Source organism: Calcarisporiella thermophila (assembly GCF_041956535.1).
Source record: "Calcarisporiella thermophila strain CBS 279.70 unplaced genomic scaffold VTP21scaffold_8, whole genome shotgun sequence".
Classification (NCBI taxonomy): Eukaryota; Fungi; Calcarisporiellomycota; class Calcarisporiellomycetes; order Calcarisporiellales; family Calcarisporiellaceae; genus Calcarisporiella; species Calcarisporiella thermophila.
Window position 1 is genome coordinate 765,261 of NW_027192198.1, and position 14,039 is coordinate 779,299.

General features: G+C 42.1%; 6 protein-coding genes across 6 annotated transcripts; 1 reads left to right on the plus strand and 5 right to left on the minus strand.

Annotated features, from left to right (window-relative positions):
- Positions 1–638: 638 nt before the first annotated feature.
- On the minus strand, positions 639–2,176 carry VTP21DRAFT_11153 (uncharacterized protein; the record flags this gene model as incomplete). The annotated part of the gene is made up of 4 exons (XM_069390568.1): positions 639–739; positions 804–896; positions 958–1,144; positions 1,223–2,176. 4 exons carry the CDS (start codon positions 2,174–2,176, stop codon positions 639–641), a joined length of 1,335 nt encoding a protein of 444 aa, XP_069252703.1.
- A 340-nt stretch (positions 2,177–2,516) lies between these two features.
- On the minus strand, positions 2,517–4,405 carry VTP21DRAFT_11154 (uncharacterized protein; the record flags this gene model as incomplete). The annotated part of the gene is made up of 7 exons (XM_069390569.1): positions 2,517–2,681; positions 2,744–2,761; positions 2,832–3,214; positions 3,280–3,376; positions 3,447–3,911; positions 4,022–4,237; positions 4,298–4,405. The coding sequence occupies 7 exons, from the start codon at positions 4,403–4,405 to the stop codon at positions 2,517–2,519; spliced, it is 1,452 nt and encodes a 483-aa protein (XP_069252704.1).
- Positions 4,406–5,306: 901 nt separating this feature from the next.
- Positions 5,307–7,597, minus strand: VTP21DRAFT_11155 (uncharacterized protein; the record flags this gene model as incomplete). Its single annotated transcript, XM_069390570.1, has 5 exons — positions 5,307–6,609; positions 6,672–6,817; positions 6,883–7,284; positions 7,351–7,475; positions 7,549–7,597. The coding sequence occupies 5 exons, from the start codon at positions 7,595–7,597 to the stop codon at positions 5,307–5,309; spliced, it is 2,025 nt and encodes a 674-aa protein (XP_069252705.1).
- A 375-nt stretch (positions 7,598–7,972) lies between these two features.
- Positions 7,973–9,492, minus strand: VTP21DRAFT_11156 (uncharacterized protein; the record flags this gene model as incomplete). The annotated part of the gene is made up of 4 exons (XM_069390571.1): positions 7,973–8,149; positions 8,219–8,468; positions 8,529–9,055; positions 9,121–9,492. 4 exons carry the CDS (start codon positions 9,490–9,492, stop codon positions 7,973–7,975), a joined length of 1,326 nt encoding a protein of 441 aa, XP_069252706.1.
- Positions 9,493–9,836: 344 nt separating this feature from the next.
- VTP21DRAFT_11157 (uncharacterized protein) lies at positions 9,837–11,242 on the plus strand (the record flags this gene model as incomplete). The annotated part of the gene is made up of 2 exons (XM_069390572.1): positions 9,837–10,213; positions 10,276–11,242. 2 exons carry the CDS (start codon positions 9,837–9,839, stop codon positions 11,240–11,242), a joined length of 1,344 nt encoding a protein of 447 aa, XP_069252707.1.
- Positions 11,243–11,365: 123 nt separating this feature from the next.
- VTP21DRAFT_11158 (uncharacterized protein) lies at positions 11,366–13,983 on the minus strand (the record flags this gene model as incomplete). Its single annotated transcript, XM_069390573.1, has 9 exons — positions 11,366–11,515; positions 11,599–12,059; positions 12,142–12,255; positions 12,312–12,434; positions 12,522–12,931; positions 12,992–13,185; positions 13,255–13,282; positions 13,374–13,779; positions 13,857–13,983. 9 exons carry the CDS (start codon positions 13,981–13,983, stop codon positions 11,366–11,368), a joined length of 2,013 nt encoding a protein of 670 aa, XP_069252708.1.
- Positions 13,984–14,039: the final 56 nt, after the last annotated feature.

Below are 14,039 nucleotides of genomic sequence, written 5' to 3' on the forward strand. Positions count from 1 at the left end.
GATATAACCTATTAACACCTTCCAGCTAGAGCAAGAAGAGATTTTGAAAGAAAACCGAGAACAAACTAGTTAAACAGTGCCAATAAAATAGACTATGCTAACAAAACCATACAGTCTTCCAATACTAAGCTAAGTAATATCAGAATCTCCTTGGTCTCTAAACTATTGCCCGGCCAATTCTATGTCCCCCTCTAATATATGGAAGTGATTTGCGTAATGTGAAAAAAAATTGCGGGAATGTAAAAAATGGAGAAAAAGGTAGTACGTCGCGCTGGCAGGCTGACGACAGAGTAGCATTGATTGGCTGAGAAACTGGCGTAGCAGTCACATCTCTTTTGTTCATCTTAACGTACATGAATTGTTATATTTATGTGAACTCTACGTAGAGCGAGTCAAAATTAAAAAATGACAAAAGCTTTATGAAAAATTTAGCAAAATAACAAGACATATTTATTTTTTGAAGATACTACAAAGAAAAGAGAAAAGGAGAAAAAAGAGAGTAGAGAAAGCAATAAAAGTCGTATATATGTACAAAAGTATGTTACCATATGTTCAAAAAAAAAATCAAATCATACTATTGTCTCCAACAGACAAATAATTTGTCACAACAATATTCATGTTCGATATCAGGTGCGTTTTCATGCAAATGAAAACATTGGGAATGAAATACCTTGGCCATTATGCTGAGGTTCGAGAGTGAGACGCTGATACGGCTTAGAATTTGGATCATAATAATAGCCTAAAAGCATTTCGAAGAGATTATTGATGGAGTGACATAAGCAATAGTTAACTTTTGGGCATACCCTCTATATTGCCATTGCTACGGTTCATGCAAATGTAATAGAACCCTGCAATGGTCAGAGACGAAGAGGCCGTATTGCTCACAAAGACACGCTCTATAATAGTAATAAGGAATATGAATGAGATGAATTGTATGGCAGATATGGGCAAATTTACCCTTCCACCGCATGAAAATGTAACCGCGGCTCACTCGGTGAAATCCTTCGACGGTTGAGAGGCACCGGCGTAGCTCCGATGCACTCAAACCACGGAAAGGCTCGAACTTGGACCAATGGCGCTCGTCAATATCAAGTGTTGCATGCCACTTGCGAGTCCAAAATGTATTGTGCACAAAATCAATAATCTATTTCACATAGGATAGAGTTAATAATTTCAGGTTGAAGAGGATGCGGAAGAATAGGGTAATCAATTGCAGCCATACCTCTCCCTCCCAAAATGTAACAACAGCACCCGAAATTGCAGGCACATTCAGTGCCTCCATTATGCCCTCCATCGAGCCCTTTGTGTAGTCTGCAGCCGTCACCATAACCCGAGTCTCCCAGTCTTCACACTCAGCTCCATGGCGAAATTGATTCATATGCTGATATCCAACAAAAATGACTTGCCCAGGTTGCAAAAAGGTAGACTTGCTCATATATGAGACATCTGCCCCAGTTGCTTCTTCTGGTATTTCCGGGTTCATTTTGTCCAAGTTGTATGCCATTTGTAAACGGCGGCGAGTATTCTCTGATAGATGGAGATTACTGAATTCCTCGCCCTCGTTAGAAAGCCTGTCATCATTTTCGGCCCATTCAATTTCCTCGCGAAGTTGCTGAGGATCAATGGGTACGTCGGGTAATTGTTCCCAGTAACGCGATCCCCGCCTACGTGTCCACCCATTCGAATTATCTCTGCTACTTTCTATTTCTATTCCTTCCATAGCCACGCTTGTATCCTCTTCATCTATTTTTTCTTCCTCATCTTCCTCTCTCTCCACTGTCCCTCGCTCCCTCGGAGAAAGGGAGCGAGGCGGCGAAGGAGGTGAAGAGGATAAAGAATCTACTGCATATTCAATTTGCTCAGCACGTCGCATTTCTATCGGCGCAAGCTCACTATAAAAACTTGAGCGCTGATTCATAACTCTCGGAGTTGCTAATATACTTGAAGATGTTTGAAAATGATGAGAAGACGAGCGGCGAGTTTGATGGAGAATGTGATGACGATGGTCACGTCGCTCTCTCAAGCGACTGACCATACGAAGATGATCAGCCCCAATAAGAGTGCGAGGCATGAGTATCGAAGGCGTACTACTGCTTGGGCTGGAACTGCTAGAGCTACTCGGGGGATCTTCGAGATCCTGTGAAAATTGCGATTTATCATCAATTACAAGCGGCATTCTAAACAAAATGCAGTGCTTAATTCATTTAAAAAAATAGAAAAAACGCAACGAACTATGGCCAATAGAATGAGTAAAGATTTCTCTGAAAAGAGCTGGAGAAACAACTGGAATCACCGATTTTAAGGATTCTGTAAGAGAAATGGAAAAATAAGTATGTTAGAAGTGAGTAGACCAATAAATTTATTGATTTATCCAAAACTAAGTAGTAGTGAATGAAAAGCCTCAACCTATAAAAATTTGGGCCATCATAGGATATTACAAAATAAATAATGAAATCAAAGTTGATGATATATACGACTGCAATTCCAAGGAGGAGGCTGCATTCGTTTTTTGATTCTTACTTTCTCACTGATACTATTGCTTTCCCCCTCGGTAAAGGCATATTTTCAGTAGGACGGAAAGGTGTGGTTGGATCGGCAAGGCGGAATTCATAACGCCTTAGGAAAACACTGCACAAGCTCTTAATTTCATTAATTGCAAATCCTCGACCTGGACAAGCATGCTAAATAATGGATAATATATAATTGTAGGAAATGAGTTTTATGAAAGGGTAGCATGACTTACCGCTCCCATACCAAATACCTAAAGTGTTAAAAGTATTGAGAAATATTTAGAGAATATTCCACACGCATTAAGTAAAGCCAAGGATTACCAAGAAATCTTCACCCGGCTTATTTGCTTGCTTTGAGGTTTCTACCCATCGCCACGGATTGAACTCTCGGTCATTATCCCCTGAAGTAAAATGTGCTGACAAAATATTCAAATAAATGTGGGTTCCCTTTGGAATATCGAACCCATTCTTTAGTTTTATGTCTGCCAAGGCTTTATGGGGGATAGCGAGTAAGGCATTTTGTTTACGCAGCGCCTCACGCACGAATGAATCGAGCTTGACCATCTTCTTTAAGGTGTCCTTGGAGATCCCGTTGTTGGACGAGAGAACCTCCTGCTGTTCAGTAATGAGCTCGGGACCGTAGACATCGTAAAACCGGGCCATAGTGTAGAATGTATAGCTACTATTGATGGATGTTGTGTGCACTTTGGCAATAATAAACACGTTAAAAAAATTACGCCATAAATGTGATGGGAGTTCATTTTCTTACTTGATACAAAAATAATCGCATGAACTCCCTTGAGGATATTATGGATAAACGAATTATCGACAGGAATATATTCAATCAGATCCTGCAACATATCGCACTATGTTTTCAATGGAGGGCAAAAATATCTAGTCAGAATCATGCCTACATATGCCTAATGTTCCACTTACGGGGCGCTCCCAGTTCGGATTTTCTCTTGCTTCTCGTACCCGACGCTCTATCTCGGGCTTTAATACCCGCTCTAGCACCCGTAAATGCTTCCCAGGCAAATCATTATACCAATACATAATGCGCTCCAGCATCTTGTTATAACCAGCTCTAAATACCATGCCAAAGTCGGTGGTAATAGTTTTGAAGAGAGCCAGTAATTCTGGATTTTGACACAGTTTCTCCCCAACTATTGCAGAGCTAGCAGCGACGATAATAATGTTGCGAATGGTTTCAAACCCATCTATGATCTTTTCACCCGAGAAGTCGTCCCCTATAAACTCAGTACAAGCTTCCTCAATCCGAAGGGCTACTCGAGACGTATAGACATCTAAGCTGGGATTGAGGAATTTTCTGACAAAGACCCCTAGATGACTGACATGCCGCTCTTTACCGGGGAACTGGATAAACTCTCGCATGACGGTAATCTATAATATCAAAGTTCGAGCAAGCTTAGTTCCAAAGTTCCTCCCGTCGTATAGCATTTTAGGTTTTTCTTGCTTCCTCTCGAGATTATCTGAAGTTGAGGTATACTTACGTCCTCCAATGCTTGTACGAAGCTAGCATTTTTGTTCATCGTGATGAACGGGGAAAAGGATTTGTCGACCACTACAATCTCTCGCCCATCGAGTTGCATTCGAAATACAGGGCCATAGATAGCGGTGCAACGATCAAGAAATTTCTGAGGCGCTTTGTTAAATTCTTTTTCATTTTCCGGGAAGGAGTCAGTTGAGACCAAAGGTGGGAGATTATACTATTCGAGAATATGCTCAGATAAACGTTGAGTTAACAATGAGAAGATGGGATTAGATACTTTGCGGCTAGCACATGAAGGAATAAAAAAATATCCCAGGCCGATTATAGCGGCAGCGCTTAGCAGCACTGTGGTTAAGTCAGTACTCTTCGCAATGCTCACACTCATCTCAAGTGTTTAATTAGTTCAACTCGTTGAAACCCTGAAATTTGTCAGTTTTAAGTAACTCCTTAAATATTCAGGATCAGTGCCACAGAGGTGAGTTGCACATAGTCACGTTCCACTAACCCAAATGGGAAATATCTTGCTTGAACTCTCAGCTGCAGAGTACTGATTTAGGAAGAGGCGCGCGACCTCTTAAGGTCCTTTATCTGGGGGCATGCCTATTACCAGCATGCTCCATCCTTCGATTAATGCGCTATGGCCTCTTGCGCAGGCTTTGTCTCTCTTGAATACATCATGCTCACTAATGAAGGATCAACTGTTTAGCCGAGTAGTCAAGTTGCACAAACCATCCTGTGAAAATCTGACCTGGTATCACATTGCGTATATATTCTCCGTTTGAAGCTGATACGTGGTTTGAGCGGTCGACTATTAACCAAGATGAAGTAGAAGGGTGCTCGTAATAGAGAACGTACCCATCACTAACTTTGGCCCAAAAAAAAAATCAGGGAGAGCCAAAAGAGCATTGTACTCTGATATGCAGCAGGGATATCTAAGATTTCAAGCTGTGTCGAACGCTAACCTCGATAGTATATTCATAACCTAATCTCAGTGCAGGAGTTATTCATTGCTTTTAACATATTTTACTAAAGGGGATTATTTATCCTATTATTCACATGGTAACCCAGCTTAAATAGCTCAAAGCTTTATAAAATTACAATCGACTTCTTTACATCTAGAAAATAGAGGGGAAAAAAGGCGCAATTAGGTAGTATAAGAAAGAGAAAGTAAATTTACAGTTGACGAAACAAACATAAGAAAAGAATTAGCTAGAATTAATGTCCTATTTCAAATTATTAACCAAGGATTAGAACAAAAACTATTTTTTAAGAGGTGAGATTAGCCTCTACTCGACTGGTGAATCCTCTCGTCGCCTTTTTAACACATCCTTTAGTTCGAACACCATTTTCTCGGTTTCTCTCCGCATTTCAGCCTGCTGATTCTCCGCTTCTCTGCGTGCCTTCATTTTGGCTATTCTCTCTTCACGGGTCAATTTAACACCGTCACTCAACCTCGACATGCAAGGTTCATCCGTCAAAGCCTCGTATACTTTTTCGCCTTCTCCTTCATCTTCCATGTATCTAAGAGGATCTTCCGGCTGACTGCAGTCAAGTAACATTGTCTGACGACGCGAGTTATCGTCACAATCGCTGGTGGGTGGAGAGGGCATTAAACCATCCCCAATATCCACGTCGCCGTTGGAAGCAGGATTGAGGTCGGAGTGTGCGGTAACGAAATCGAGAAGCGCCGTACGCCCAAGTTCCCATTCTTGCATTAACATCGATAGGTCTTGACCGATGGACACAAATTGATCTACAAGGCGGTCCCGCTCGTCTTGCAGAAGTACGTCATCATAAATGGATGTCGAATCAAGCGAGTCAGCGGAGAATGTAGAGGTTGTGGGGGAGGAGGGGTGACTAGAAGTGCTGGATGAGAAAGGGGTGGAAGAGGCAAACTTGCGCGCATCATCTCCACATATGTATAATTTCGCGTGTATACCTCTCATGTGCTGCTCAATCATGGCCAAGCGGCGAAAGTAAGCCTGGAGCTTCTTGTCGGGTGTTTGAAGAACAGTCATATCGGACTGGGCCGAAGAGGAATGGATGCTAGAGTATGAATGGTATCGGGCGTCAAGTGCCTCAGTAATCTGATTGAATAATTCGTGTGTGTTCTCCGCAAGCACTTTGAGCTGCCACGTAGCCAATCGCCATGCCCTATTAATCTCAACTTCGTCCTGTGGACGCGGGGTCGCCATCGCGTTAAGGGCCAAAAAAGTGCATAGGCACTCGCGTCTCTTTCCATGCATCAATTGAAATACTCGTTTCAGATGATGGAGCGATAGAACATCACTTTCACTTGCACCGGCGTCTGTCGGTGCTGATAGTGTGGACGCTTGGTCCATCTGAAGTTCGTTTATCTGTTTGAAATTCCTGTAATTTAGAATGCCTGGTGGTAGCGGATTTACATCGTACATGTCGTAAAGCCGGTAGAGGCTTCTTGAGTGGGTTGCGAGCTTTAGAGCATCGATACTGGATTGCAAGAAAGAGAATTGTTTATAAACAGCTTCTAGCACTGCTAACCGCAACATCATACACCGGCGACCACGCGATGATTGTTCAATTCGAGTTACGGGTGACAAGGGTGTCGATCTAAGATATGGATCACACAGTTTATTCGAGCATTGTAGGAAAAAAAAAATAGTTTAACTTACAGTCGATACCCCCGGGAGACTAACTCGATCTCCTGAATAGTGATCAAACTCTTATTAATTTTAGAGTCGAGAGTCTGGCTCCTATTTACAAACATTCGCAACCATCTCAGCGTCTTATCTTGTGATTTTCTTCTATGTTTTCTTTTCTAATATAAAGTAATATAGTCATTCGTATCTGCTTATATATTTTACAAAATAACATAGTCGTTACCATCCAGCGATATAACCAGAAACAGCTTGCTGATCCCAGTGCACACGCAGTTGGAACCCATGTCCAAGGGTCAAAATGCTGAATATCTGCTCTGGATGATTCTATAGTCTCCTGCTCTCCGGTCGAGATCTCGGTTGACATTACCTTTGCCCAGGCAAAGACCCCTATACCCCCGCTCAGTAATAATAGCCCCAAATCTTCGCGAGAAAATTTGTACCCCGCAATACTCACGGACGTAGAAGAGCAAGTGTCAGGTATATAGGTAGAAGGGCGATGTAGTTTTTGCTCGTAAAAATGCACAGAGGCAGTATCGTTCAATAAATGCGACGAGCATATAAGATATTTGAATTCCTCTTCAAATTGCAAGATTTCTCCCATCGGAAGTGAAGCTGAGAAAAACGACTACAGAGGAAGAGAAGTCAAATCAGATATGGATGGTCTTTAATCTAGTGAAGGAAGCATAAATACTTTGATACCCGAGCGAACTCGTTCAAGCATCATTGTTGCTCTCTTTGCTAATGGGATATGGGGTGCGGATAAATTTTCGATACTGGGATCAGGTTGGCTTATAACACTTTCATTGCTTTCAATTGCTGGAAGACAAAAAAAAGAAGAGGTGGGTATAGTTTTTAATCTGTTTTTTCTAGGGCATTTTTCCAGGCTTACACTCCAGATAATCAGCTAGAGGGGTTTTCTCGTAAACTACAAAGTCCATGCTCACACATTAGCACACTGGATTCCCTTTTTCAAATCTTTAGAAAATCGCTGGCGGAAATAGTTGGGTTCGATGGTTCAGTGTGATATATATAGATTACGATAAAAAACAACTTTGAACAACCGAAAAATTTTGCCTAATTCAGAGATAAATCTTGGAAACTCACAGACATTGAGGCTGAGGAATTCCTCCTTGAAAGGAAAAAAAATTGCGATCAAGATTCATATACAAATAGTCTATTTTCCGTGAAATACTGTATTATCATGTATAGTACACCGTTGACTTTTATGTTAGAATTACATCCAACCCCAAGAGTCAGAGGTCACCAACAAGCTATACCAATCGAAAATTTGCTCTCCAAAATATCCAAGCCTGTTAGTCAAAAAATATTAGAGGATCATCATCCTCCATCTCCATAAGATTCTCGAATAGTCTCATATGGCACGGAGAGGATGGGTCAGAGAAATGTAGATACGGGTTCGCGAGTTTTGTTGAGATATGATGCCCACACAAATAGCAAAAATGGGTTTGGCACCTAGAACAGGTCATATGCTATTGGGGAAACCTATCTATCAGCAATTCTGCAAAAAGAAGGGGGCTCATTCTAAAGACAAAACTCACATTGCACCCATAACTCTTCTCGATATTCAAGCCACAGCTTGGGCATTGTGACGTGTTGTTGGATATCCAGTCTTCAGTCGCCTTTTGATTTTCTATATCTTCAACGAGTCGCAGCAGGTTGCTCCGTCCGTAGCGATATTCAAGTCTGCGTTTAGTCTCCTCGTTTCCACTCATATATTCCTGTACTATCTTGGTCGAGTTCGGCATCCTGCAATATTCGGATGTGCCATGCCAGACCCGTTGGCACATGCTATACGGGCATATCGTTAAAATGAAGTTTGAGTAATTGAGCAAAGGCAATAGAACTCACCGACAAAATGCAAACCCACATTTTGTGCAATAGCCCAATTTCTCTTGGTCAGTATCAGGAAAGACAGGTGCTTGGCACTCAATCCGTGGACAAAACGAAACAGTGGGATCCGCCTCCAAGCGCTGCTTATGCACTAGTCTAGTGTATCGATCTTCCATTTCAGCACCAACTATATCTCGCAGCTGGTCCGTCGCAATTTCTTTCTTATCTTCTTTGGGGCAGTCTGGACACTTCACAGATGTCACCATACCTTCTCGTATCAACATCGTAAAGTAGCCTTGAATACAGGTGCGACAGTAGACGTGGCCACAGGGTGCAAGGCGAACACAATCAATCCCTTTTTTAAAATCCATACAAATCCCGCAAGTGAATGTCTCATTCTCAAACACTGATTGGTGTGATATAAAGTTAAACGTTCGAAGAAGATCATAAAGAGTAGCTCCAGTATCCGCAATGGTAATCGAGGAACCAAGTCCAAGGAAGTCGAAAGTTCTATTTTGTATAAAATCCACCATGTCAAACAACACCTACAGGTATAAAGAATGAGCTTTAGAAAATAACAGGGACCTAGGGAGCGGGTAAAAGTATATACCTCACTATGCTCTCCTTCCCAAGATTTCATTAACCGTTTATACAAAAGTGCTAGCTGATCTTCGCTTAACCACACACATTCAAGCTTGATCTCCGGTGGCTTCTTAGAGGGGTATCCATGTGGCAACGAAAATCTCACCGTAACCGGAGGTAAGTAGCCAACCATGAGCTTTTCTTGGTCGGGAGACGGATCATTGGAATTAGTAAGGAACGTAATTGCGATCTCGGAAGGAAGTAGAACATCAACGGTGATTGTACCAGAGTAGCGCGGGAGTGTAGTGTTTTCTGAAGGAATTTTAACGACGGCAAATTGCTGTGGATATATACTCTGGAGTGCAAGGATTTCGTTGCTCTGTAATTCTTCTTCTTCCATATTTTGAAGAGCAGAGGCAAACTGAATCTAATCTTCGAGGAAATTTTGCGTTTTCACATCTAGTTCTGATTGGGCATTAATTTAATAGTAACTATAAACGCGTAAAAAAATAGGATAGCAGAATAAAAACCTAGTGGATACAACAAGCATTACACTCCAAAATCAAATTCTAATCGAAGCGAAAGCACCATAACGATTCTATCTTGTATACGACTTATTCACTTCCCAAGTTATTTTATCCTATTTATCACTTTTGCTAGCAAAATTCGCATTTAGAACGTTCTTACAAGACAGCAAATCAGATATATCACATTCCAAATAATGCTAAGAGGAAGGCAAGCAGAATGGGTCAGGACGTAAAGATTACTTCAGACGTTGTTGAGTCGGAATATAGTAGCACTTCTGGGGGGCATGTTAGTTGCGCATCTGAACGGGAAGAGAGTGTAGAAAAGCTTGATATACGCGTCGATGGCGAAAGCGAGGATGAGTGGGAAAATGGGCACTCTTCTCCACGTGTCTCCTCTCTTTTTTCATTGTGTGTACAAGCAATAATAGATAATATTGGCCGCTTCGAATCATTTAGTGGTTTGCCATTTGACCCCTTCGGAATCGCAATAATGACCGCAACTCCTTCGCCTTGGAGCATGAAATATATCCGCCTTTTCTTTGCTTGGGAAGCAGAGTTGCGTAGTTCGTATCCTTGTATTTGGAGACGGTTAACGTGAATTTCTTTATTATAATTCCGTTGCTTTTCATCCCTAGTTAATACGAATTTATTATTAGTTGTATCGCCCTCCGCCAGCTCATCCTTTGTCCTCGGAGTATCCCTCGTTTAGCTATGGCCTCTGATATACTTCGCTGCCTCGATCTTGCTGAAACCAAACTCTCACCTGAATTAATCCAACTGATAAAAGGGCTATCGAGATTGGAGATATTAGGACTTGCCCATACAAACTTGACAGATCAGCATATGAAGATTCTTGCTTCGCCATTTGCTCCTCCAGACCAAACTAACCTGCTGATGAATGAGAATAGTACAGGAGGAGAAGCGACGAAAGAAGTTGGATTAGCTTCACTAATATTCATCGATATTGAAAATACTGATATCTCTCACCAGTCAATTGATTCTCTCTCTCTTTTTCCTAACTTGTCGCTCATGTATTTCGGGCGGACCACGTTAAACAAGCAGTTAGAAGTAGAAAATGAGGGTCCCATTCACTGGGCTAGACTCAGGGATAAAGGTTGGGACAACGCTTATGAAGAACTATTTACGTTCATCAATGATCTACCAGATGGTATAAGATTGTGGGATCCTTCTCAGAAGCCTGCTTGGCATACGACCATCGCGGAAGCGGCCACGCTTTATGCACGTATATGTTTCATGGATCCCACCATAGGAGAACTTCATCAATTCGTTGTGGGCTCTAATCCAATCTACCTAATGCCCAAGCATCTTAATCTTTGTCTCAAATTTCTAATCCGTCCACCTTCCACTGACAAATCGGAGCGAGAGGGACAAACGTACGAAGTTAAGGAAGAGAGCACGAGACACCAGCCGCTAAACAGTGGAGACCAATGGAATCGTGGAGATACCATCGAGGGGGTACTGCGCTCTCTAGAACCAAGTGATACCGGCTATAGTACGACTGACGTCAACAGGCCGAGATCGAAAGGGGCCTTGAAACCTAAACCCAAAGCACGTAAGAAACTTTCTCTTTTTAAAGATGTTAAGAAGCAACGAACTTTGTAAACCAACGTGCCTAGATTTGAATCTATGCTGTTTAATATGATTTTATTTTATATTTTCTTTAAAAGCACAAATGAAACAACACGACATTTAAGTTTGGAAAATGAAAAGCTAGCTTCTATTGCTTCAATCTACTTGAAGCTCAGGAATGTTCTCATAGAGGTGCAAGGATTCTGGGTTTCCGATAGCCCCCGTATTAAGCTTAGCAGCAGATTCCACTTGATTCGAAATAATCTTTTTGACTGCAACCTCAATCTTCTTTCCATTAATCGTATACTATCCGGCGCAAAATCAACACATTAGTATAATAATACAGGGAGCCAATACGTGAGGGGAAAGGGAGGAGTAAAAGTACTTACGGGAATATCCGCAATTTGCAACACCTTTGCCGGTACATGTCGAGGGCTCAAAAGTTCACGGATTTTCTTTCGGATCTCAGCAACTAGGGTATTAAAGTCTCCAGCGAAATCCTGCTTCATCTTCAAAAATAATATAACTCTTTCGTCGTCCTTCCACTTTTGTCCAACCACAAGTGAATCCTCCACATGCTGTGCGAATGCATCCATGACATTGTAGATCTCAGCACTACCAAAACGAACTCCAGACGGGTTGAGGGTACCATCGCTTCGGCCAAGCATTACAACACCACGAGTGTTGGGATTAATCCAGATGAAGTCACCGTGATACCACACATGGGGGTAGACAGAGAAATAGGCACTTAGGTACTTGGCGCGAGAGGCATCGTCCCAGAAATAGACAGGCATGCAAGGGAATGGGCGAGTGCAGACGAGGTCTGCAGACTGACCAAATACAGGTTTATCTAAAGATCGATAAATCATTAATGACGTCCATTATTTTGGCAACATTGCAGAGTATTCGTAGAAGATCAGGAGTAAAATTACTTTCTCCATCCCATGCTTCCACCTTCATTCCAAGGCAACGGCACTGAATTTCTCCCCGATATACCGGCAGCATGGTGTTGTGTCCCATGAAGAGTGAGCAGATGTCCGTGCCGCCTAGTAAACTCTCTTGTTAAAGGATGGGCTTTCATAATGATCAGCAATAGAATTACCAGTAATACTTCCGAGCACAAGATCCTTCTTAATGGATTGATATACATAATCAAAACTCTCCGGCTTTAGGGGAGAGCCGGTTGAATAAATACCACGGAATCTAGTCAATTTACAATGGCGGTCTATAGTAGGTTAAGATATAAAAAAGAAAAATATGAAAAATTGACCTCAATTATAATCTTAGTGAATTGAATGGCTTTTATATTTACTTGGATGATAATCTGCTTCCTGCAAAGATTGAATATACTTCGCTGATGTTCCAAAGAGAGTTACATCTAACTCGTCTATCAAATCCCACAGTGCACCAGCATTGGGCTTGAAGGGACTCCCATCAAAGAGCACTAGCGTGGCTCCCACGGCAAGTCCAGAGACCAACCAGTTCCACATCATCCACCCAGTCGTTGTGTATTGAAAGAATACATCGTCTGGCCCCATGTCACCATGGATTTGATGCTCTTTCTTATGCTGCAAGAGCATACCACCAGCGGAGTGAACGAGACATTTGGGTTTTCCGGTGGTACCCGAGGAGAAGAGAATGTAGAGAGGGTGAGAGAAAGGTAGCTGCTCAAATGTGAGCGGGTCATCATCTCCCTTGTTCAAGAAATCATCCCAGGTTACGCTAGAAAAGAGAATAATTATAGCGGATATAATTAAAGAACCACAGGACACTATAACTTACGCATTGCGTATTTCCGAGACATCACATGGCTTTTCCTCAATGAATGGAATTACAACCACTTTCTCTAGCTCGGGGAGACCCTCCACAACAGCCTTCAACTTGGCCAAATGGTCATGGAAACGCCCATTGTATGCCACAGCATTTACTGAAAAGAGAATTTTTGGGTTGATTTGCGAGAAGCGCTCCAGCACACCCTATTGTGATAAGAATAAAACACAATGAGAAGAGACATTTCAGTATGCCCAATGAAAACCATAACTTACCACAGTGCCAAAATCAGGAGAAGTTGAACTTATCATAAAATAGAACGCGATTAAACAAAAAATATTAGGCACACCAACAGGGAAAACTTATGAGAAACGAGAATGGGCCTCAATATTACCTCCAAATGGCACCAATACTAGCAGCTGCCAACATTGCAACTATCGCTTCCACACAGTTGGCAATATATCCAGCAATACGGTCTCCCCTCTGCACACCTGCAGCCTTCATGGCATTCGCGGTCCTTCTAACCAATTCGTTGAGCTCAGCATAACTTACGCGTGAATGCTTGCGAAGTTCACCGCACTGAATTAATGCCGTGCGATCTGCCTCTTTACACCAGAGGAGATTTTCTGCAAAATTCAGGCGTGCACCCGTGAACCATTCCGGGAGAGAATCCATAGGGGCAGATTCATCGATGACCTTAGAATAAGGTACCGAATACTTAATCCCGGTGAATGTCCAGACTTCGGACCAAAAGGCGCTGAGATTGGAGACAGACCAGTCAAAAAGTTGGTTGTAATTTTCTATAAAATAGGTCGAGAAAAAAAAAGGGAGGGGGTCAACACAATTCTTGCTGTCGAAGTCCCTCATTTCAAAATACCTAAATGGAGGTTGTGTTTTTCATTCACGCGATCCATGAACCGCCGCATATTAGTGGCATCAGGGCTACTTGGTTCCCACAGCTTGGGGGGATTAAGCGGGATGCCTTGGCTAAGTTCCTCTGCCATCTTGAAAATTGTGTTGTATTTTGAGGTTTCGGTCTATTATGATTGAAGTGAGCAAG